Source organism: Aristolochia californica, unplaced genomic scaffold (assembly GCF_029961685.1).
Source record: "Aristolochia californica isolate CCGP_79_NKW_82.1479 unplaced genomic scaffold, dmAriCali1.0.hap1 SCAF_9, whole genome shotgun sequence".
In the NCBI taxonomy this organism is placed as follows: domain Eukaryota; kingdom Viridiplantae; phylum Streptophyta; class Magnoliopsida; order Piperales; family Aristolochiaceae; genus Aristolochia; species Aristolochia californica.
The window spans coordinates 37,214,539-37,233,374 of record NW_027182290.1 but is presented as its reverse complement, the minus strand read 5'-3'; the positions used below and the strand labels follow the sequence as shown (position 1 = coordinate 37,233,374).

Sequence of the window (18,836 nt, the reverse complement as noted above, 5' to 3'; positions counted from 1 at the left end):
TGCTATAAGGTTTTTTGGGTTTAGGGTTTGAAATTAGGGTGTAGGGTTTAGGGTTTAGGGCTTTTAATGTATTAAGTCCTGGAATTAGTGTTTAGGGTTTAGGGTTTAGTAGGTGATAGGGTTTAAGGTTTGATGGTTTAGTTTTTTTTTTTATGGTTTGTGTTTTGGGTTTAGGGTTTAGGCTAAGGGTTTATGGTATTTTAGGGATTAGAATTTTTAAGGTTTAGGGGGTTTATGGTTTTTAAGGTTTTGGGGGTTTTGTGTTTTTAAGCTCTAGGGGTTTTTTTTGGGTTGGGGGGGGGGTTAGGGTTTAGGGTTTTGGGCTTTTAAGGTATTAAGTTCTGAAATTAGTGTTTAGGAGTTTTTAGTCCAATTCAAACAAGGTTGAGTCGCCTACACGGGCGTCCATTAGCCAACGAAACTCGACTCCCATCACTGACGAGGTACAGTTCGTAGTGACTGCGAAGTTATATGGGGCTCTACCAGGGGTGTTCGGTGAATTTGGAGTTGATTTGTGTGTTTTCTCATTGTTTAGTGTATATGCAGTAGTGAAAATAGTTTAATTAATTTTGAAATGTTTTAGAATGTTGTTAAGGATTTTTGAAGTGCTATGAAATATTTTTGCCATATGGTGAGGAGATTCGAGTGTTATACATATCCACCACATGGTATTTTTTTTTTTTTTTTTGTGGTTTTGATTTAACCCTTCGGCTTTGATTTTTCTCAAATTTCATAAGGTAAGTCTAAACTCTATTTTTTTTTATTAATTTAGTGTTGTATTAGATTTGCCTTATAGACAGCTACTTGTGATTGATATATCTTACTTTTGATATTGTTGATAACTTGTTGACCAATGCCATTTCAACCATTGTTCTAAGATTTTGTTTTCTGATCTTATTTTTTTGGAGTAGGAGACTTTTGAGTCCAGAGGCCTGCTTGAAAATGTCTCATCAGGGCAATATTTATATCCCTATTCAGATTTTTTAGATTGTTAAAAGTAAACTAGTAAAGAATTAACCCTTTTTTTTTTACCATAATCATAGATTTATTCTGGATGTTCTTACTTGCATGTCAGGGCAATGCGGATGATGTAACAATTGCAGTATTGAAGGAGTTGCCTCCTCTACAAGAGAAAGATCAATAAAGGGGAAGATTTGGAGATAAGTTAATAGGGGAAATGGGTGAGGAACAACTAGCATGAAGAGAAACAATTATAGTTTGTAAATTTATAATGGATTTATAGTTTTTATTTAGGCGATTGTAAATTGATAGTGATATTTCATTTAATTTTGTTGTGTTTGATTATTGTATGGAGTTTATTTATAATATTATGCAGTGTGTGGAGTGTTTAGACTATTTTATGGAGTGTATATAAACAATTCCATGGAGTGTTTATGGAATGTATAGACAATTTTATGGAGTGTTTATGGAGTATTTGTGGAGTGTTTATGCAGGTATTATGTATATTGATTATGCCCAATTTTAAGTAGAGGTCATGCCGAATTTTATACAGGTATTATATACTTAGATTATGCTCAATTTTAAGAAGAGGTTATGCCCAATCTTATACATGTATTATATATATAGGTTATGCCTAATTTTATGTAGAGGTCATATCCAATTTTATGTAAAATGTATACAGACAATGACGATTGCGATGTTCTTGAGGATGTGGGTAGCCAAGTAACATGCTTTCGGAGGCAGAGTGCATTAGAATCTACAAGAGCCGCACAATTTCGAGATGCCATATCAACTTCCATGTGGAACGATAAATGATGGTTGTATCTTATTACTTTTGAACATGCGTCGTTTATATGTACTAAACTTGTAACTTGATGATTTTAACATTAAAGGCACGAACTCGTTATTAGAATAATATTTTTTTAGGTTATTAATAAAGTTGTATATGTATTTATTTATTATTTTTGTTCAATTTTATTACTATATTAAACTTCCTATTTAAGTCTCTGGTAAATAAAATATAATTAAAGTATGTATTTGATTAATTAATTATATTTAATTTTGTCAAAATATATTATTAATACCATATAAAAAATCTATATTATGTTATTAATATAATATTTTTTATTAATTAATCATAATTTTTTATTTACTCTATTGTATTAGTGATTTAATAGTGGTAATTAAAATATTATTAACTTAAACACTTGGTTTAATTAACTTATTTTTATAATTAATAAAATCAATGGTTTTAAATTTCTAAGATGAAGATGAAGATGAAGTCGTCCACACTAACACCCTATTTCGAAGATTTCAAAGATGAAGTTGTCTACACTAACACCTATTTCGAAGATGAAGATGAAGATGAAGACGAAGATCAAATTTTTATTTTGTTGACTAATCCCCCCCTAAGGAGTTGATAAAAGTTGTCTCTACCTTATTCAACTTGAATCCCTCCCAAGTTTGATCTCTACTTCATTCATCTCGAGAAGATAAGACATTTATTCTTCAACAAGAGAGACCCTAATCTCTTGTTGACATCAAAGAGTTCATCTTCTTTTGTTTTACATATGAGTAATCATTTATAGCATTGTCATTTAGGTCCCTATTTGTCCAAAACGATTGACTAAGTATAGGTGTGGCTTCTGTTCCAATTAAAATGGGCAAGCTTCTCTTCATTGATATTGTGAGTTCTCTAAACACACTCAATCACCACATCCCTCAAAGTTCCCTTTTTAAGAACAATACAAAAATCAAGTCATTGAAATTCTTCAATGAATTCCTTCATAATGGTGTCTTTAACAAAACATATACAAGGATGGAATCATCAAAATCATTTGAGGGGCTATTTCATTACTTTGTGAAATGTAGAGAGAGAGTCCATTTGAGGGATTAATCTTCATTTACCTAAAAAATCAAGCATCTCCGGCCATCTCTGTTTGTTTAAGGCTTTTCACACTGCCTCAGAGGCGTTAATGGGATAAAAAAAAGGGTAATACTCAATTTCCCGAATATTAATCGGCAGGCAAAAATCTTTTCTATGTCCGTTTCATTAAATGAACGGCGACTAGAAAATCCGGCGACGGAGTTAGATTGACAATCCTATTATCCAACCCAACGCCAGCATTCCGGACAGCTCATACTCAGAAGATTTGCCGCCTAATCAACACTTTTCCCGCCAGAAACTTTGCCCCTAAAGTCTTATAGGTTGTAAGAGTACCTTTTTCCACCGCAAACAGCGGCTTTTTGGTCCACTCCAGGCTCGCGCACTGTAATGTGTACATTTCATCATTTCGAACTTCATTTTCTATTCCTGCTGCAAGGACGCAACCTCATAAAGAGCCTCGTACAACGGATTGGTGGGAGTGTGGGAGGAACCCATTTTTCTTCTTTGCCGTTTTCTTAGCGGACGGACCTTCTCCTAACGAGTTGTTCTAGTATAATGCTTTTATTCTTCTGCAGATGAACATAACGAAGAAGAGACCCATTTGCTGAACCTGAAGATTGTGGTAACTTTCGATTTTTCTTTTTTCTTTTTTCTTTCTGTCTCTCCTTAAAAATATTTACGCTTTTTAGATTTTTTTTCGTTTTGGTGTTTTCCCTACTCATTCTAGTTTTTTTTTTCATTTTCCCTTCAGGCAAAAAAATCCTTTAAGAATGACTGTTCTGACTGTGAAGGTGTTCTGCACTATTTATTAATTATTTTGAAACAGGGGTTCAACCACAAGTATTTTCTGGTGGGGGAGTTTTTGACAACTCTTGGTTTCCTCAGGATCAGAATCCTTCTTAGCAAAGCCACAACCCGTTATTTTGCTATGTGGAATGCGTGGCATTTCATTCATTTCATAAATTCTTTCTCACTGATGGTGATTGCTGCGTCATCCTCAATTCATGGTACTAGATATCTGCTCCCCTTATGTTTGGATCCTTGCCAATAGCAGTTTCGCTAAGTTTTTCCTTTTGGTTAGTTGGATTGGACACGTGCTGGCATGAAAGATATTGTTGTCGTTGCGTTGGTTTAAAATTTTGATTATTGACTTTTTTGTACTCGTTTCTGTCTACCCTTGGGATCCAGTGTTTCATTTCTCATTTTGATTGACTGTAAACCTAGAAATTTAAAGACTGAATAAATACCAAAATAATAGAAGGTAATGAGTTGCTCTTCTTGTGATGTTCTTGTGATGGGTGATGCGTTAAGTGCTAACCCTGCATTGATAACAAAATGTTTGCACGATGACAGGTGGGGATTCTATAAGCTCTGCAGCAGGATAACTTTTGAGGGTTTAAACTGCAGAAAAGTGTTGTTACTAGTAGTGAGGTTTTAAACTGATAAGAAAGACAATACGAGTGGTGGTTCAGATTTTGTCTTTGATCTGTAAATGGAACCTCATCTCTACAAGTCCTGTTCTTGAGTAAACGTTCTTGTGTAAATATCTGGATAGAACTCTTCTCAGATGCTTCTGATAACTAGGAGCACACCTATGATTATGTAATTTGATAGGGAGATATGCTTCAATAAGATGTCTTGAGAGCATGCTGTGATATTAATCTGTTGGATAAGAGGGCGAGCCAAAATTGGAATATGGACTAAAAGATGTTCATGCACAGTAAAAAAAAGAAACATAGACCATGTGATGATATCATTGATTTTGAATTGTTCTCAAATTCTGGATGGACCAAGTCATTGGCTGGACTCCTTCTGAATGGTTACTTTTAAAGTACACCTTGAGGGAAAATCAAGAGAAAATCTCCGAGAAGGGTGTTCTTGGAGGATTGGGCTGGTAGACTATGCCTCATTTGGGGATATGGACTGTAAAATTGTGAGGTTAGAGTAGGAGATGGAGAAAAATGTAGAAGAAAGCAAGAGATAAGAAGGAGAAGCAATGGAAGTTCGGGAAAAGGGGGAAATAGTTTGGAGCTTGGGCTCGATCCCTAATCATCTCTTTATCTCTTTTAGTAGAAATGCGAGAAAGTTACAATATTGGCCTGTCTCTCTCTCTCTCTCTCTCTCTCTCTCAAACAAGGGGTCGTAACAGATGTGCCCATCCAATTCTATGTAATAGCCAGATCAAGCTGTGGAATCAGGGAACAACTTGAATAGGTTTCTGAAAGAAAAAACTTTACTGCAAGGACAATAATGTGCTAAACAATGATCCTGTAGTGTGTCAACACCTAACAGAAACTTGATGGTAAATGCTGTCCAATTTCTAGATGTCTTTCCTTCTTAATTTAGATATATAGGGCCTGACATTCAGTTGGATTACTATTGAAGTTATGTTTGCATGTGCACCTTATCAATTATGGTTTACTATATACATACTCCTTGAACATTGCATAAATTTCTAGTCTTAAGTTTTACTTTAATACATTCAAGTCCCTTCCATATCGCTAGGGCTATCTAAATAGTTTTGTTGTTAGATTATGTCGGTTAACCATTAAGTTGCAGAATTGAAGAAGGTTAAAAAATCTTGTAAATGTGATACTACGACATGCGGGTTTGTGTTACTCAAAATGCTTAAATACAAAATAATGTGGGAAGCACCTAAGACTTACAAAAGAATAATTGTCATTCTTCTAATACAGGACAGTAGGGGGGTCCCACATCATTATTAAATGAGTGATATGTAAACCCATCAGTCATATATCCCTTTCCTATAGGTACTTTGGTGTGTATTTTTGCTACAAATGGAATTAATAACAGAATCTAACATTAAAAGAAACAAACTAATAGAATCTAAAAATTAATGTATGCTGTATGTTTTGTGATAATTTAAGGCATATAAGTATTAATGTGACCTTGAGGCACATAGGTATTTATGCAATGTTTCAAGGATATGAGAGGTATTTCAACTTGTTAATGTTGGGCTTGATTCATCTCAAAATTACTAGCTGAAATCGGTAAGCCTTTTATCAAATATTGAGCCAAAAATCTTTCTAATCATAGATCTATGTGGGACTTTTTTCCACATTCCTCATGTGTTGGCCTCTTTATGGCTCCTAGACTTGGACAATTTTGGATGGGGCCATGTACTAGTACCTAACTTAATACCATGGTTTAGTCTAAGTCCATCCTAAATGAATAGCGAATTCAGGAAACCTCTTCTCAAGTAATGAGCACAAGATCTTTCTGATCTTGGAGCTATGTGGGATTTAGGAACTTTAGGTATGCTAGTTATTGAAGTCCCTACTAGATATTCATTGCATTAATGTGTAACGAGCCCTTGCAGGGTCTTGTTATTTAGATCTTTGTGGTATTAACATTTTTTGGATTGGCTCTCTAGCTCAGTAGCCAGAGTTTTCTATTGTGAGATCTTGGGTTCAAATATCACGAGAACATGGGGCCATACTGTGTGTGTCATCACCATCGAAGATAAAAACTGTGCCCTTGCGTGTGTGCTTGGGTATAGATTTATTAAGTGGGTGGGGCTTAAAGAAGAGTTGGTTGAGCACAGGGAATGAGTTAAAAGTAGTTACTTGGTGTGAGTTTGTGTATTTGGGAGGACATGGCTAGGTGTTGGACTCTCACCTGAAAGTTGTACTTTATTACAGAAAGGAACACCAAGGGGAGTAGTGAATGGCTTTCAACCAAATTCTTCTTGCATTCAGAAACTTTAGGCAGGTTTCCTTTGGAAGAGAATCCAATTATCTCATGTCACTTCTTTGAGTCGTGTTCATCACCCTCTTCTATCATGCCGACCCCTATTTCATTATTACCAGTAAAAAGACCCTAAAAACTACAGCAGCTACGAGTACTGGGATTGGCTCTACCATTGATTATTTAACAACAGCAGTTTAGCACTGGTTTAATTGACTTGCCGGGTTGCATGGTTCAATAGTTTAACTGGTCAGCTTGGCCAGGTCAGCAGGCTTTCTGTCTCTGCTGGCTTTTGCAGATGTCCAATCCAAAGGTACAAGGGACTGGTTGAATACGGTTCAATTGGTTGAGTAAATCTGGGTTTTACACCACTGATTATTTAAAGAACCAAACTGCGGATCTCCATCAGGTGGTGTTAAATTATCAAAGCCAGTAAATCATTTGATCTACAGTTTCAATTAGGTGGAACTAAACCATATTGAAAAAATAAAGCGACTAAACCTCGAGAGATGTGTTTCTTAGTTTGGTTCATATTTGTATTGCATTTACATTTGACTGAGGTCAAATATATAGTGGTATGAATGTTGGCTGAATGGGCTAAATTTATTTTTTATTTTGGGTTGTTTTTAAATTTTTTACATGTTTACAGGGTGAAACCGTAACATATCATATGCAAATGTTACAAATATTCTGTTGTTGGGTCCTTTGAGACATAAAAACAGTGTTATGCAACTTCCTTGTAACTCTGGACTTCCAATGTTCTACTTTTATTCTTTCTGAAAAAGTCTTACAAGTAAGGAGGGGGGGGGGGGGGGGGGTTCTTTCAGCTGTAAATTACTTTGGATTATCATGTATTTATATTGGAAAAAACTTCTCAGTGAATGTGTTTTATGTGCCTATTGTTTTGTAAGTCAAATTCAGTTCTATTGTCTGATACTCCATTGTCTGTTTTTTGCCGGATAGTTTCATGGTAACTTACATAACCCTGTAAATCATTGTGTTGACTGTGTTTTCTATGTAAGTACTAGAAGAGTCTCTTGATACGTGTTCTAGCTTACCCGTCTGGCTGATCAACATCATTACATCTTTTTGTCCCTCAGGAAACCCCGCGAATGAGCTTGTTGATACAATAAATCTGAACCGAACAACCCACAAGTTAAAAGAATTGCAAAATAACCCAGGCCTCGGTTGCATGGCGCTGCAGTACATAGACACTTGCCAGGGTAACTGCAGTACCACCAACACAGTAACTTGCCATTCTCCAGAAGAAGACATTACAGAAGTCTTTGCCCCAAACTGTGGGGTAGAGCTCCCAACAGTGGATATCATATCCGGCCGATTCATAGGTTGTCAATCCAAGTATCTGACACCCGACCAGGTCTTCTCCAATATTCTTTTTCGAGATAATAAGTCCGTTTCTCTTGTACTTAGTAAACAGCACACTGAAGTTGGTGTTGCCTTCAAAAGGGTGCACCGAGACCTATTCTTTTGGTCTGTTTTGTTTAGTAGTGGGCAAGCCAACTCGACGTTTGTTCTCGAAGGAGGGATGGGGATTAAGCAGAAAGGAGGTTGTTTCAGTGGAACAGGTACCCTGTGCAGTGGAGCACATGAGCTCCGGTTTTTGGACAGGATGTTAGGATTCATATTTGCTTTATCGATATGTTTGGCTCATATTGCCGTTTTCCGCTAACGATGTAAGAGTTGTTTCAGGGAACCTTGAATCATAGTAGTAGCCTCTTTCAAGCTTGCAATTAGCTTCATGTTGGGGATACCAGTGTAATCAAACTTTGTTACCCAAAGACGGTCTACAAGCAATGTTCATTGTAGCACCTTTGTATGTTCATGTTGTTTAGGTGTTCATGGGATTGATGATGTCATTTCTCTGAATGTGCTCTAGAATAATATGTTAGAGTTGCAATAGTAGGATATACATATTGAATACTAATAAGGTACCTCAATTAAGAGTGCTTTTGTTATAGTGACACATCTGGTTTTGCTACTACTGCCGAACCGATTTCAGTGCATTTTATAGAGTTAATTTAATCCCAACTCGAACGAGTTGCCGTCCATGACCCGCTCAATTGGCCTTGGCAAAGACACCGTCTCATAAATTCCAAAAGAAAAGAGTAAAATACGTAACAAATGATTGTCACTCTTGGAACTCTCGTCCTGGTATCGATCCTTCGTTGCTTACTAAACGCTTAGCTTCCAACAAAGATTGTCGTGCAGTGCCTGTATGAGAGACGGACATTCTCTTTGCCGATTCGTAGCTGTATTCTTCACTGCATTTAGACCTTAGGCATGATGAGACGACAACACCAACAACAGCAGTTGGTTGGAGATGAAAATTAATTCCTTCCCTCACCATGTCTCTCTGTTCTTCATCGTCTTCCTCTTTCTCTGCTTCATCCCTTCTTCTTTCTCTCAAATCTCTCTTAATACCACTGTTTGTGACGGTACAAATGTTTCCTTACCGCCCCTAATCCTGAACCAGACGATCCTTTGCCTTGTCTCGAAAGCGGCAGCAGGAAGCCACGGCTTCTGCGAGAACGAGACGAGCAGTATCTATGGTTTCGCACAGTGCCGTGGAGATGTGGTTGGAGAAGATTGCGGCGCGTGCGTGAAAGAGACTGGAAGTATAATCCTGGAAGAGTGCCAAGGGAGAGGGGAGGGCCGAGCCTACGGAGACAAGTGCGTGGTTTTCTACCAACAGAAGCAATTTTCAATGGATTCTGAGCAGAGTCCGGTGAAAGGGCCGGAGTGCGGAGGTGACAGCACAGGAGACCGGGCCAGGAGATCAGCAGCAATCACTGACGTTTTAGGACAACTGAGCGAGGATATCGTGCGAACAAACGGAAGCTTTGCCGCTGGGAGTTCTGGGGATGTTTATGGCATAGTGCAGTGTTGGGGGAGATGGGGAGAGCAATGCGGAAATTGTTTGAACGGCGCGAATGAAGCTTTGGTCGGCATTTGCTCCGGCTGCGTCGAAGGAGGGGTAGTCTTTGACGGATGTCTCCTTCGTTACGACAAATATCAGATGAGCTCCGGGATCCCGCCAACACCAAGTATGTCCTTCCATGAACCCACTAATATATTTATGGATATAAATCGAACGCCAGATTAAGATGAGAGGGCTTATTCTGGGACCCCAAGTAACCTAATTGCCGATGATGGCTTGTTTTGGATTGTGTGTAAGAGAAATGATGGGTTCTAGGGTTTATTTAGGGACGAAGGGAGGTTGGGAAGAGATTAATAATAGTATGGGGTCATGGATCTGGTTTAAGGTACTTGTATAGGACTATTTGTTGGACACCCTCTTGCTTGTGCACCAAATAATACATCAAACCTACATGCCTTGTACAATCTTCCTTTGAGTTGGTCCCTTCTAGGGAATTTTATTGGATAATTTTGCCCTAGGATGAGTAGCCACCCCTTTTGAAGAGTTATCCCAGATAGTTTTGGCTCTAACTGAGTTTAGGCGCCCCCTCTTATAGAGTGTTATTTGACTCTTTTCCCCTTATAATTGTGGTGCATTTTCTAGGCCTTTTCAAACGATTCTACCCTTCCTTGACTTCATTAACTTATTAAATAACTCAATATAAATAGAAGATAAATATAACTCAAACTATAACTCTTCTATGATGTGACTATAAGATAAATATGCCAGCTCATTGTTATCTTTGTGAGTCATTCTTGATCTTCCAACTTATGTGATAAGGATGTCAGTTTGTGGTAATCATGATAGGTCTTACTTCTTATGTGATTGGGCGCATCTTGTGAGCCTTTCTTGGTCGTGTGGGCTGGAGCCCATCTTCCAACACTCCCCCTCAAGTTGGGGGTGAGAGAACATCATGAACTCTCAGTTTGCTGCAAATGATGTATAAAATGACAGTTCTCTCATCTTCCAACACTCCCCCTCACGCTGGTGCTTTCTTCCATGAAGCCCAACTGGCCAATTCAGGGGGGTGTAACATAGATATAATAATAAGTTCTTTCGTCATGGTTTCCCAACCGTGATATTTTTTTTGACAGGTCCCATCAAGGTTTCCCAACTGTGATATTTTTTACAAGGTATTAAGTTCATTCGTCATGGTTTCCCAACTATGATATTTTTTGACAGGGTATCATTTGTCATGGTTTCCCAACCGTGATATTTTTTTTCAACAAAAGCCTAAATAATTTCAACAAACACATTTTTTGAATGATCGAAATGCTATAAAATGACTTGGTAAAATACCTAAATAAATCATTAATCAATTTATTTTTATTTCAACAAATAATCTTTAGTTAATGGAATTTACAACACCTATTTATTCAATTACCATTAATTTATCTAATAAAATTAAATAACATATAAAAAAATTTATTTGACTTGAAACTTTGATTGTACACCTTCACAAGAAAAAACTTTCTATATCGAACTTTTACGCATAAATTGCATGATAATATGTGAGTATACAAAATAATAAAAGTTTTATTCTTGACAAATTTAGGTCAAAATGGGTAAAAAACGTTCCAATTATTTTAGCTCAATATATATCCATGTTCAAAGTAAGACTTGTGACAAATTGGTGCATACATGTACAGCAATCTCCCCACCTCCTAGGTCTCAGCTCCAAACTTCCTCTGGCCGTAGTCAAGCCTTCTACTTTTTCATTGGGGGAGTGATACTACTTTGTCTCTGTGTAATAATGATTTTGATTTTGTGGAAGTTCATTATGCCGGCGAAGTTGAAGAATGTGTTATCACCAGCTAAAGGACTGCAAGGTAAGGCATTTTCCGTTCTCCATTAATTTGTTCAGCGCTGTAATCTTCAAAAAGAGCGGAAAGGACTCAAACAGTCGAAAGTTTGTGTTGAACAGCACCGGATTTCTTCAGTGGCAATCTTCGAACCATAAGTTACTTCGATTACCAGATTCTAAAGAAAGCGACGAAGAATTTCCATCCCAGCAAACAGCTTGGAAGAGGTGGATTTGGTCCAGTTTACAAGGTTAAAATGAATAAGCAAAGCATGAGTTAATCTCCCTTCAAATATAGTAGTTTAATGTCGTCACTTTTTAACTTGAGAGACTGCGCTATTTGCAGGGAAAGTTAGTAGATGGGAGAGTGATTGCGGTGAAGAGATTGGCTCTAGAGAGATCCCAGCAAGGAGAAGCCGAATTCCTTGCAGAGGTGAGGATGATAACTAGTATCCAACATAAAAATCTGCTTCGCCTTCTTGGATGTTGTTCAGATGGAGAGCAAAGACTGCTTGTGTATGAGTACATGAAGAATAGAAGCTTGGATCTAATAATCTATGGTTAGTAAAGTTCACTACTCGGATATGAATATGTTGAGCTACAGCCTTAGCTGATGATAATTATAATAAAATGCTCAGGAAGAAGCGACCTGTTCCTCAACTGGAAGGCAAGGTTTCAAATAATTCTTGGGGTTGCTAGAGGATTACAATACCTACACGAAGATTCTCATCTGAGGATAATCCATAGAGACATCAAAGCCAGCAATATCCTTCTAGACGACAAATTTCAGCCAAAGATTGGAGATTTTGGCTTGGCTCGGTTCTTTCCTGAAGATCAAACTTATTTGAGCACCACATTTGCGGGCACTCTGTAAGTAGGTCATAAGAAAAAACTTGTTTTCAGCTCCAGATTACACGGTTCAGAAAAAAATAAAATGGCGAAGAGTTATCTTCTTGTTTCTGTTATTTTTCTCAGAGGTTACACAGCTCCAGAGTATGCCATTAGAGGAGAGCTATCGGAGAAGGCAGACATATACAGCTTCGGAGTTTTGGTGCTTGAGATCGTCAGTTGCCGCAAAAATACTGATCTTACTCTACCATCAGAAATGCAGTATCTTCCTGAATATGTAAGAAGGATACCTCCTTCAACCTCTGTTTAAGTTGGCCATAACTTTACTCAAAAGGAATTTGATAACTAAGAAACTACGCATTGGCAGGCATGGAAGCTCTATGAGAGATCGAGGGTGATGAATCTCGTGGATCCCAAGCTCCAAGCAGATGGGTTTGCGGAAAGCGACGTGCTTCAAGCGATACACGTAGCGTTGCTGTGCTTGCAGCCGTACCCCAGCATAAGGCCTCGGATGTCTGAAATTGTAGCCATGATAACCTGCAAGGTGGACGACATGCCAACCCCTGTTAGACCCGCTTTTTTGAATCGAAAACGAAGGAATGACGAGAATCTTTCATGGGAGACGATATCTGGCGGCTTTCTTTCTCCAATACAAAGTGAATCTCCTCCCAATTATCTTCAAGCTCAGTCGGTATCGACTCCATAAGTGGTACAGTTTTTTTTCTGCAAGAGACATGAATTACTCGAACATGTGGAAAAAAAAACTCAAATTTTCTGTGCATTTGAAGGAGAAGAAATTCGTTTTGTCCACCTCTGTTAAGTATGTTGGCTTTCCACACCTAAACGAAGGGTGTTCTGTCCATTTTTCTTGATTAAGTTCGTTTTCCGCACTTAAACCATAGGTTTTTTAGGTTATATTGGCCAGCTTCTTGACAATCAAATGTGAGTGAGGCCTCAACGGATGTACTCCATTTTCTTTTTCCACTGAATATGCTGTTGTAAGATAGATTTTCATTGATTTGAAGATCACTTCTTTTGGTTCCGATGTTTATATCTTATTTGGCTGTGGTCAATTAAAGACGTTCGGCTTCTTCTGTCTCAGAAGTGACTCCCGTTATCCAGCTTCGTTTCCCTCACCAGGGATTGAGCTCCTATAAAACAACTCCAATGCTCTTCCTCGGTGAATTTTATGATTTACAGAGTCCAAAATACAAATCAAATCACCAAAGACTAGACTCTCTTCTCCACTTCCGACGATTGCTCCAACCAATTGTTTGCTCTTCCATGTTTAAATTCATTATATGGCAATTGCTAGAGCCAGAGATCTTTCATTTCAAGGCCATTCAAACCAAAATCCACCTACATGTCTTCACGAATAGTCTTAACAAGCTTTAAAAAACTCCAGCTTCTGTGAAGAAACACACGAAGGAAAATTTTCAACTAATCCACTTCAAATACCAGCTACAACAGAATTTGGATGAGACTCAATAGAATCCGCTTCTACACAATCACATAAACTGATTTAAAAATATAAATGAGTGAAATTTCCCACTCATAAATAGTTTTTCTACTATTATAACCTGTAACAAGAGGAGATAATGACAGAGATAAAGATAACTAGTGTTTATATTAGAGATAGACTCAGATTGTGGAGTCAATGAAACGGAAGTAGTTAAAGTTGATAATACAAAACAGTCTACCTCTTTTAGTAGGTGGAGGAGATACCAACAAGAATTAGCAGTTGAAGGTGGTGCCAAATGGGAAAAAAAAGCCAGGGGGTGTGACCTTAGAGGCAAAAATTGATTTGTCTCCAATTTTTGCATGTGGAGCCGGCTCAAGGGTTAAAACAATCTTTACCTTCCTAGTTTTTGTTAAATTCTCTAGAGATACAAATTTTATTTGATTAGCAATTTCCTTGAATCATGCAATCTTCTCCTTCGTTTATGTAACTAGGAAATCCTAATTGAATTAGTAATTTCCTAATCACAAGTATAAATAGAGGTGATGGCTGAAGGCAAAATCAGCCAAGCAATTCTCTTTCTTTATTTCCTCTGTTCCTAGACACACTCTCTCTTTCTATCTTAGGGCTCTCTCAACTCTCTTTTCTTACACATCCCTTAACAAAGGGAGGAGATACCAATCCGAACAAAGGAGCGAAAAGGCCTCTTTGTCATCAGAGAAGTCTACCGAATCCGAACAAAATACTCAGCCGGCCTTGTTTTAACCACCACCTCTTTCCATGCGGCACCACCTTGCGAGTCATGAATAATTAACTTAAACAAGCTTAAATCCGTGCCCCCAAAACCTTATAAAATAATTAAATGATGGTAATCGCACTGATACGAGACAATCATAATCATCCAATCACTAGCCAACGCTACCAAATTAGTAAGAAAATAGGGCCGTATCGGCATTTTGGTTTGATTCGTCTTGAATTTTGAAGGCGCCCGATACGGTATCGATACAACGCTACCCCCCAAGACCTCTCGTTTGGTGGCTCTCACTAACTAATCATTATATTCGTCAAACTCCCCATTAATTAAGCCGTTTGAATCTTCTATTGGGATTTTGCTTCTGTTAAATCCTTTTTCTATATATGTGTTTTAGCCTCAAAGGAAAGCACATAGTTGGTCGAGGAAGAAGATGTGTCAGTTTCAGCAAAAAAATCCAGCTTCTCTGGCGCTGCTTTTCCTTCTTCTCCACTCCGCAGCTAGCGCAGTCGCGTCATCCTCCCATTCTGCCCCCGAGATCAACGTCTGGCCCAAGCCCCGTCGCGTGTCATGGCCCCAGCCACAGGCCATTTTGTTATCCCCAACTACTTTTCGAATCCTCTCTCCTTTCCATAAACACCTAAGCACGGCCGTCAAACGATACCACCGTCTCATCCTCTCCGAGCACCACTCCCCCATCGTCCCTCCTGCCGTCAATCTCTCAGTCTCCTCGCCGCCGCTGAGCGCACTATCCATCTCCGTCCTCGATCTCAGCGCTCCGCTCCAGCACGGGGTTGACGAGTCCTACACACTCCGGATCCCGGCCTCCGGCGGAAGAGCGAACCTTACGGCCGGGACGCCATGGGGCGCAATACGAGGGCTGGAGACGTTCTCGCAGATGGTGTGGGGGCGGAAGGTGCTGAAGGTGCCGGCGGGAGTGGAGGTGTGGGACGCACCGCTCTTTCCCCACCGTGGAGTGATGTTGGACACTTCGAGGAATTACTACGGGATCGAGGACTTGCTGAGGACAATCAGGGCGATGAGCGATAACAAGTTGAATGTCTTCCACTGGCACATTACGGACTCCCACTCCTTTCCGTTGGTGTTACCATCGGAACCGGATCTCGCCGGAAAGGGTTCCTATGGACCGGAGATGGTGTACAAGCCCTCGGACGTGAAGAGGGTCGTGGAGTACGGTATGAGCCGTGGAGTGAGGGTGATTCCAGAGATTGATGCCCCAGGTGAGAACCCTTTCTTTACTAAAAGGTAAAACTGAAAATAAATTTGAGGTTTGATTTTATAAGGCTGTCCTACTTTTAAGAATAATTTAAATTTAGGTCTCCTTACTTTTGGGATGCAGGGCATACCGGCTCGTGGGCTGAAGCATATCCCGAGATAGTCACATGCGCTAACATGTTTTGGTGGCCAGTCGGGACCGACTGGGCTGATCGGCTCGCTTCTGAACCGGGAACGGGCCACCTCAACCCTCTCAATCCAAAGACCTACGACGTCCTCCGAAACGTCGTTACAGACGTCACTGCCCTCTTCCCAGATTTCTTCTATCACTCCGGCGCCGACGAGATCATCCCCGGCTGTTGGAAAGCCGATTCCACCATCCAAACCTTCCTCTCCGACGGCGGCACCCTGAGCCAGCTTCTCGAAAACTTCATCAACTCCACTCATCCCTATATCGTCTCCCACAACCGCACAGTGGTGTACTGGGAGGACGTGCTCCTGGACGACTCCATCCGGGTGCACCCCTCCACGCTGCCCCCTGCAAACACCATTCTCCAGACATGGAACAACGGTCCTAACAACACTAAGCGCATTGTGGAAGCAGGGTACAGAGCAATTGTCTCGTCTTCCGACTTTTACTATTTGGATTGCGGCCATGGAGACTTCCTCGGCAACGATAGTCGATTCGATCGCCAGATCAGCGATGACCCTGGCCAACCCTTCAATTACGTCAATGGGAGTGGGGGGTCGTGGTGCGGGCCCTTCAAGACCTGGCAGAGGGTGTACGACTACGACATCGCGTATGGGCTGAGTGACGCAGAGGCGAAGCTGGTGTTGGGAGGAGAGGTGGTGTTGTGGTCGGAGCAAGCAGACCCAACGGTGTTAGATGCTCGAATATGGCCGAGGGCTTCGGCGATGGCGGAGACGCTCTGGTCGGGGAACCGGGATGAGACCGGCGAGAAGAGATACGCCGAGGCGACGGATCGGTTAAACGAATGGCGGTACAGGATGGTTAAAAGGGGAATCGGGGCCGAGCCTGTTCAGCCACTCTGGTGTGTTACTCATCCAGGCATGTGTAATATGGTTCAATGAGGTGGTCACCTTCTTCCCCAAATCTCTCGCTTCTGGATAACGAAACTTTTTCATTTAAATTAATTCCACAAATATTGAGAAAATGGAAGTTTATTTATTTGAGAAAATCCTAATTACAATTATATCATTTCAACCCTAAAACTAAACTATGTCCTAGTTATATTCAAAATCGAATATTCAAAGATAATTTTTATAATAATTAAACAAATAAACAAGAATATAAGACCAATATAACTAAAACTCTTTTGTATGATTTCCTTATGTGAGACTGTTGTCAGAGTCCACCATATTAATTCTAGTTCTGTAAGACTTCTTGCTATAAGATTCATGTAAGTCTTTTTAATACATAATATTCAATACTCTACCTGAAGCTTGAGTTTATCACTTTAGCTTCAAATTAAAAATTTTCATCTTGCGCTCCCCTTGACTTAGATATCTTTATCACATAAAATTTGATAGCAATACTCATACTTTAATTTTGAAAGGAGACGAAACACTCAACTTCTAAACTTATCCTTCGTACCTTTTCTATTCTTAGATTTTGAAACAAAAAATAACTGTAATAATTATCTCCTCTATCAAGGTCACCCAAGGATAAATACTTAACAAGACACAAGCCTCTCAAAAATAAAAAAATGGGTGACAAAAAAGTAGAAACCAACGTCATAAGATTTTGAACATAATAAGGATAATAATCACTAAAAGGGGTAATGCCTATCACTCAAAGAACGGCGATAAAAAACCCATTAAGGGCACGAATAAAAAAGTTTCAATGGACTAAAAAATGCCTATATATATATATATACAAAGAATCGAATGAAGCAACAAACCAAGGGGTTGGCCTAGAAAGGTAAATGAGAGTAAAAAAAAAAAAAGGAATGGTAAGAGAAAGATAAGCAAGTAAAAGGGTTATGGGAGGATGAAAGAAGAGAAAATAACCACCATAGGAGACTATAAAGTGAAATAACTTAACAAACCAATTGGATCAAGTATGACTTCAAAGGAATTTTAGGGGGATCTAAAATTTTATGGAATTAACTATGTTGAAGATACACAACCAACCACTGTAGACAAACATGCCATCATTGGAGAAGAGACCTTGAGCCAAATCGCCTCATCCAATCTCCCTTCGAACCAAAAAATGATTTTATTAATAATAACGTAGCAACTTGTGGACCAAACTGATTTTGTTCCATAGGAAATGGCAGCCACAGACACTCATTTCTAAAAGATTTATCTTGCCTTTATTTACTCTGGAAGTAGCTCTTTGAAATTTCTTCACAACTTGTGAGATGTTGGCCCAAATAGTTTCTCAAGAGCGGGGTGAATTGAGATATAGATGGCAATCCAATGAACCTATCAGTGTGATATTTTGCAAGAGAATTAAAAACAATGGATTTGCATGGATAGGCTCTAATACATGCATAAGCTTGACTTATATATGAATGTTGGAAGGAGAAAATGGATAACTTGATATAAAAAGCAAACTTTTGAAACTTGTCAAGTTAGGGAGATGTTAGCTCTCCTTAATCCTTCGATTTGATTAGCCACAATTACTTGAGGTCTTCACTCCTTGCCGCTTTATAATGTCTTTTTGTACCTTCAAAAATTGAAATTTGAGCAAAAGGGCCTAGAATCCTTGCTCTAATATCATGTTAAATCCTAGGCCTTGATATTTTGAGGATTTGGTTTAGAGAAGAAAAGAAGAAGATTGTTGAAAGGTGTAACTTGAGTATAGTGGCATTGACATAAAATGTCTTCAATTTTCCTCCCTTTTCTCACTTCCTAAGGTAAAGGGTATTGATATAATTTGTGACATATTCAATATTATAAATGGATGTTATGGGGGAGGATTAGTAACGTCACTTAACCCTAATCCTCCTTCCCTCTCTCTTAAACTCTCTCTAAAACTTTTCTCCCACTTTCCTTCTCCTTCCCTCTTCTTCCTTTCTTCCTCCTCTCTTCCTCCATCTCTTCGGTTTCTTTTTCTCTTGTGCTGCTCGGTTTACTTGATTATCATAGGATCCTAAATCCAACAAAGATAAAAGAGGGAAAGAAAAAGAGAAGAAAATTTGTAGTTGCTTATAGACGAAAGAAGGCGATACTTGTGAGAGAAAGAAGGAAAGCTTCACATTGGGGCATGGGACAAGCTCC

General features: G+C 39.1%; 3 protein-coding genes across 4 annotated transcripts; all 3 read left to right on the top strand.

Annotated features, from left to right (window-relative positions):
• Window positions 1-3,118: 3,118 nt before the first annotated feature.
• LOC137941511 (uncharacterized) lies at window positions 3,119-8,534 on the top strand. 2 transcript variants are annotated; one of them, XM_068786956.1, is made up of 3 exons: window positions 3,119-3,470; window positions 3,675-3,855; window positions 7,657-8,534. In XM_068786956.1, exons 2-3 carry the CDS (start codon window positions 3,777-3,779, stop codon window positions 8,244-8,246), a joined length of 669 nt encoding a protein of 222 aa, XP_068643057.1. In that variant the 5' UTR covers window positions 3,119-3,470; window positions 3,675-3,776; the 3' UTR covers window positions 8,247-8,534. The 2 variants fall into 2 exon arrangements, with proteins under 2 accessions (XP_068643057.1, XP_068643058.1); XM_068786957.1 differs by having other exon boundaries at window positions 3,600-3,855.
• A 363-nt stretch (window positions 8,535-8,897) lies between these two features.
• Window positions 8,898-13,039, top strand: LOC137940922 (cysteine-rich receptor-like protein kinase 1). The gene is made up of 7 exons (XM_068786035.1): window positions 8,898-9,621; window positions 11,144-11,323; window positions 11,419-11,546; window positions 11,642-11,855; window positions 11,934-12,165; window positions 12,271-12,421; window positions 12,512-13,039. Exons 1-7 carry the CDS (start codon window positions 8,898-8,900, stop codon window positions 12,848-12,850), a joined length of 1,968 nt encoding a protein of 655 aa, XP_068642136.1. The 3' UTR covers window positions 12,851-13,039.
• Window positions 13,040-14,782: 1,743 nt separating this feature from the next.
• Window positions 14,783-16,745, top strand: LOC137941289 (beta-hexosaminidase 2). The gene is made up of 2 exons (XM_068786632.1): window positions 14,783-15,595; window positions 15,715-16,745. The coding sequence occupies exons 1-2, from the start codon at window positions 14,788-14,790 to the stop codon at window positions 16,680-16,682; spliced, it is 1,776 nt and encodes a 591-aa protein (XP_068642733.1). The 5' UTR covers window positions 14,783-14,787; the 3' UTR covers window positions 16,683-16,745.
• The last annotated feature ends 2,091 nt before the right edge of the window (window positions 16,746-18,836 follow it).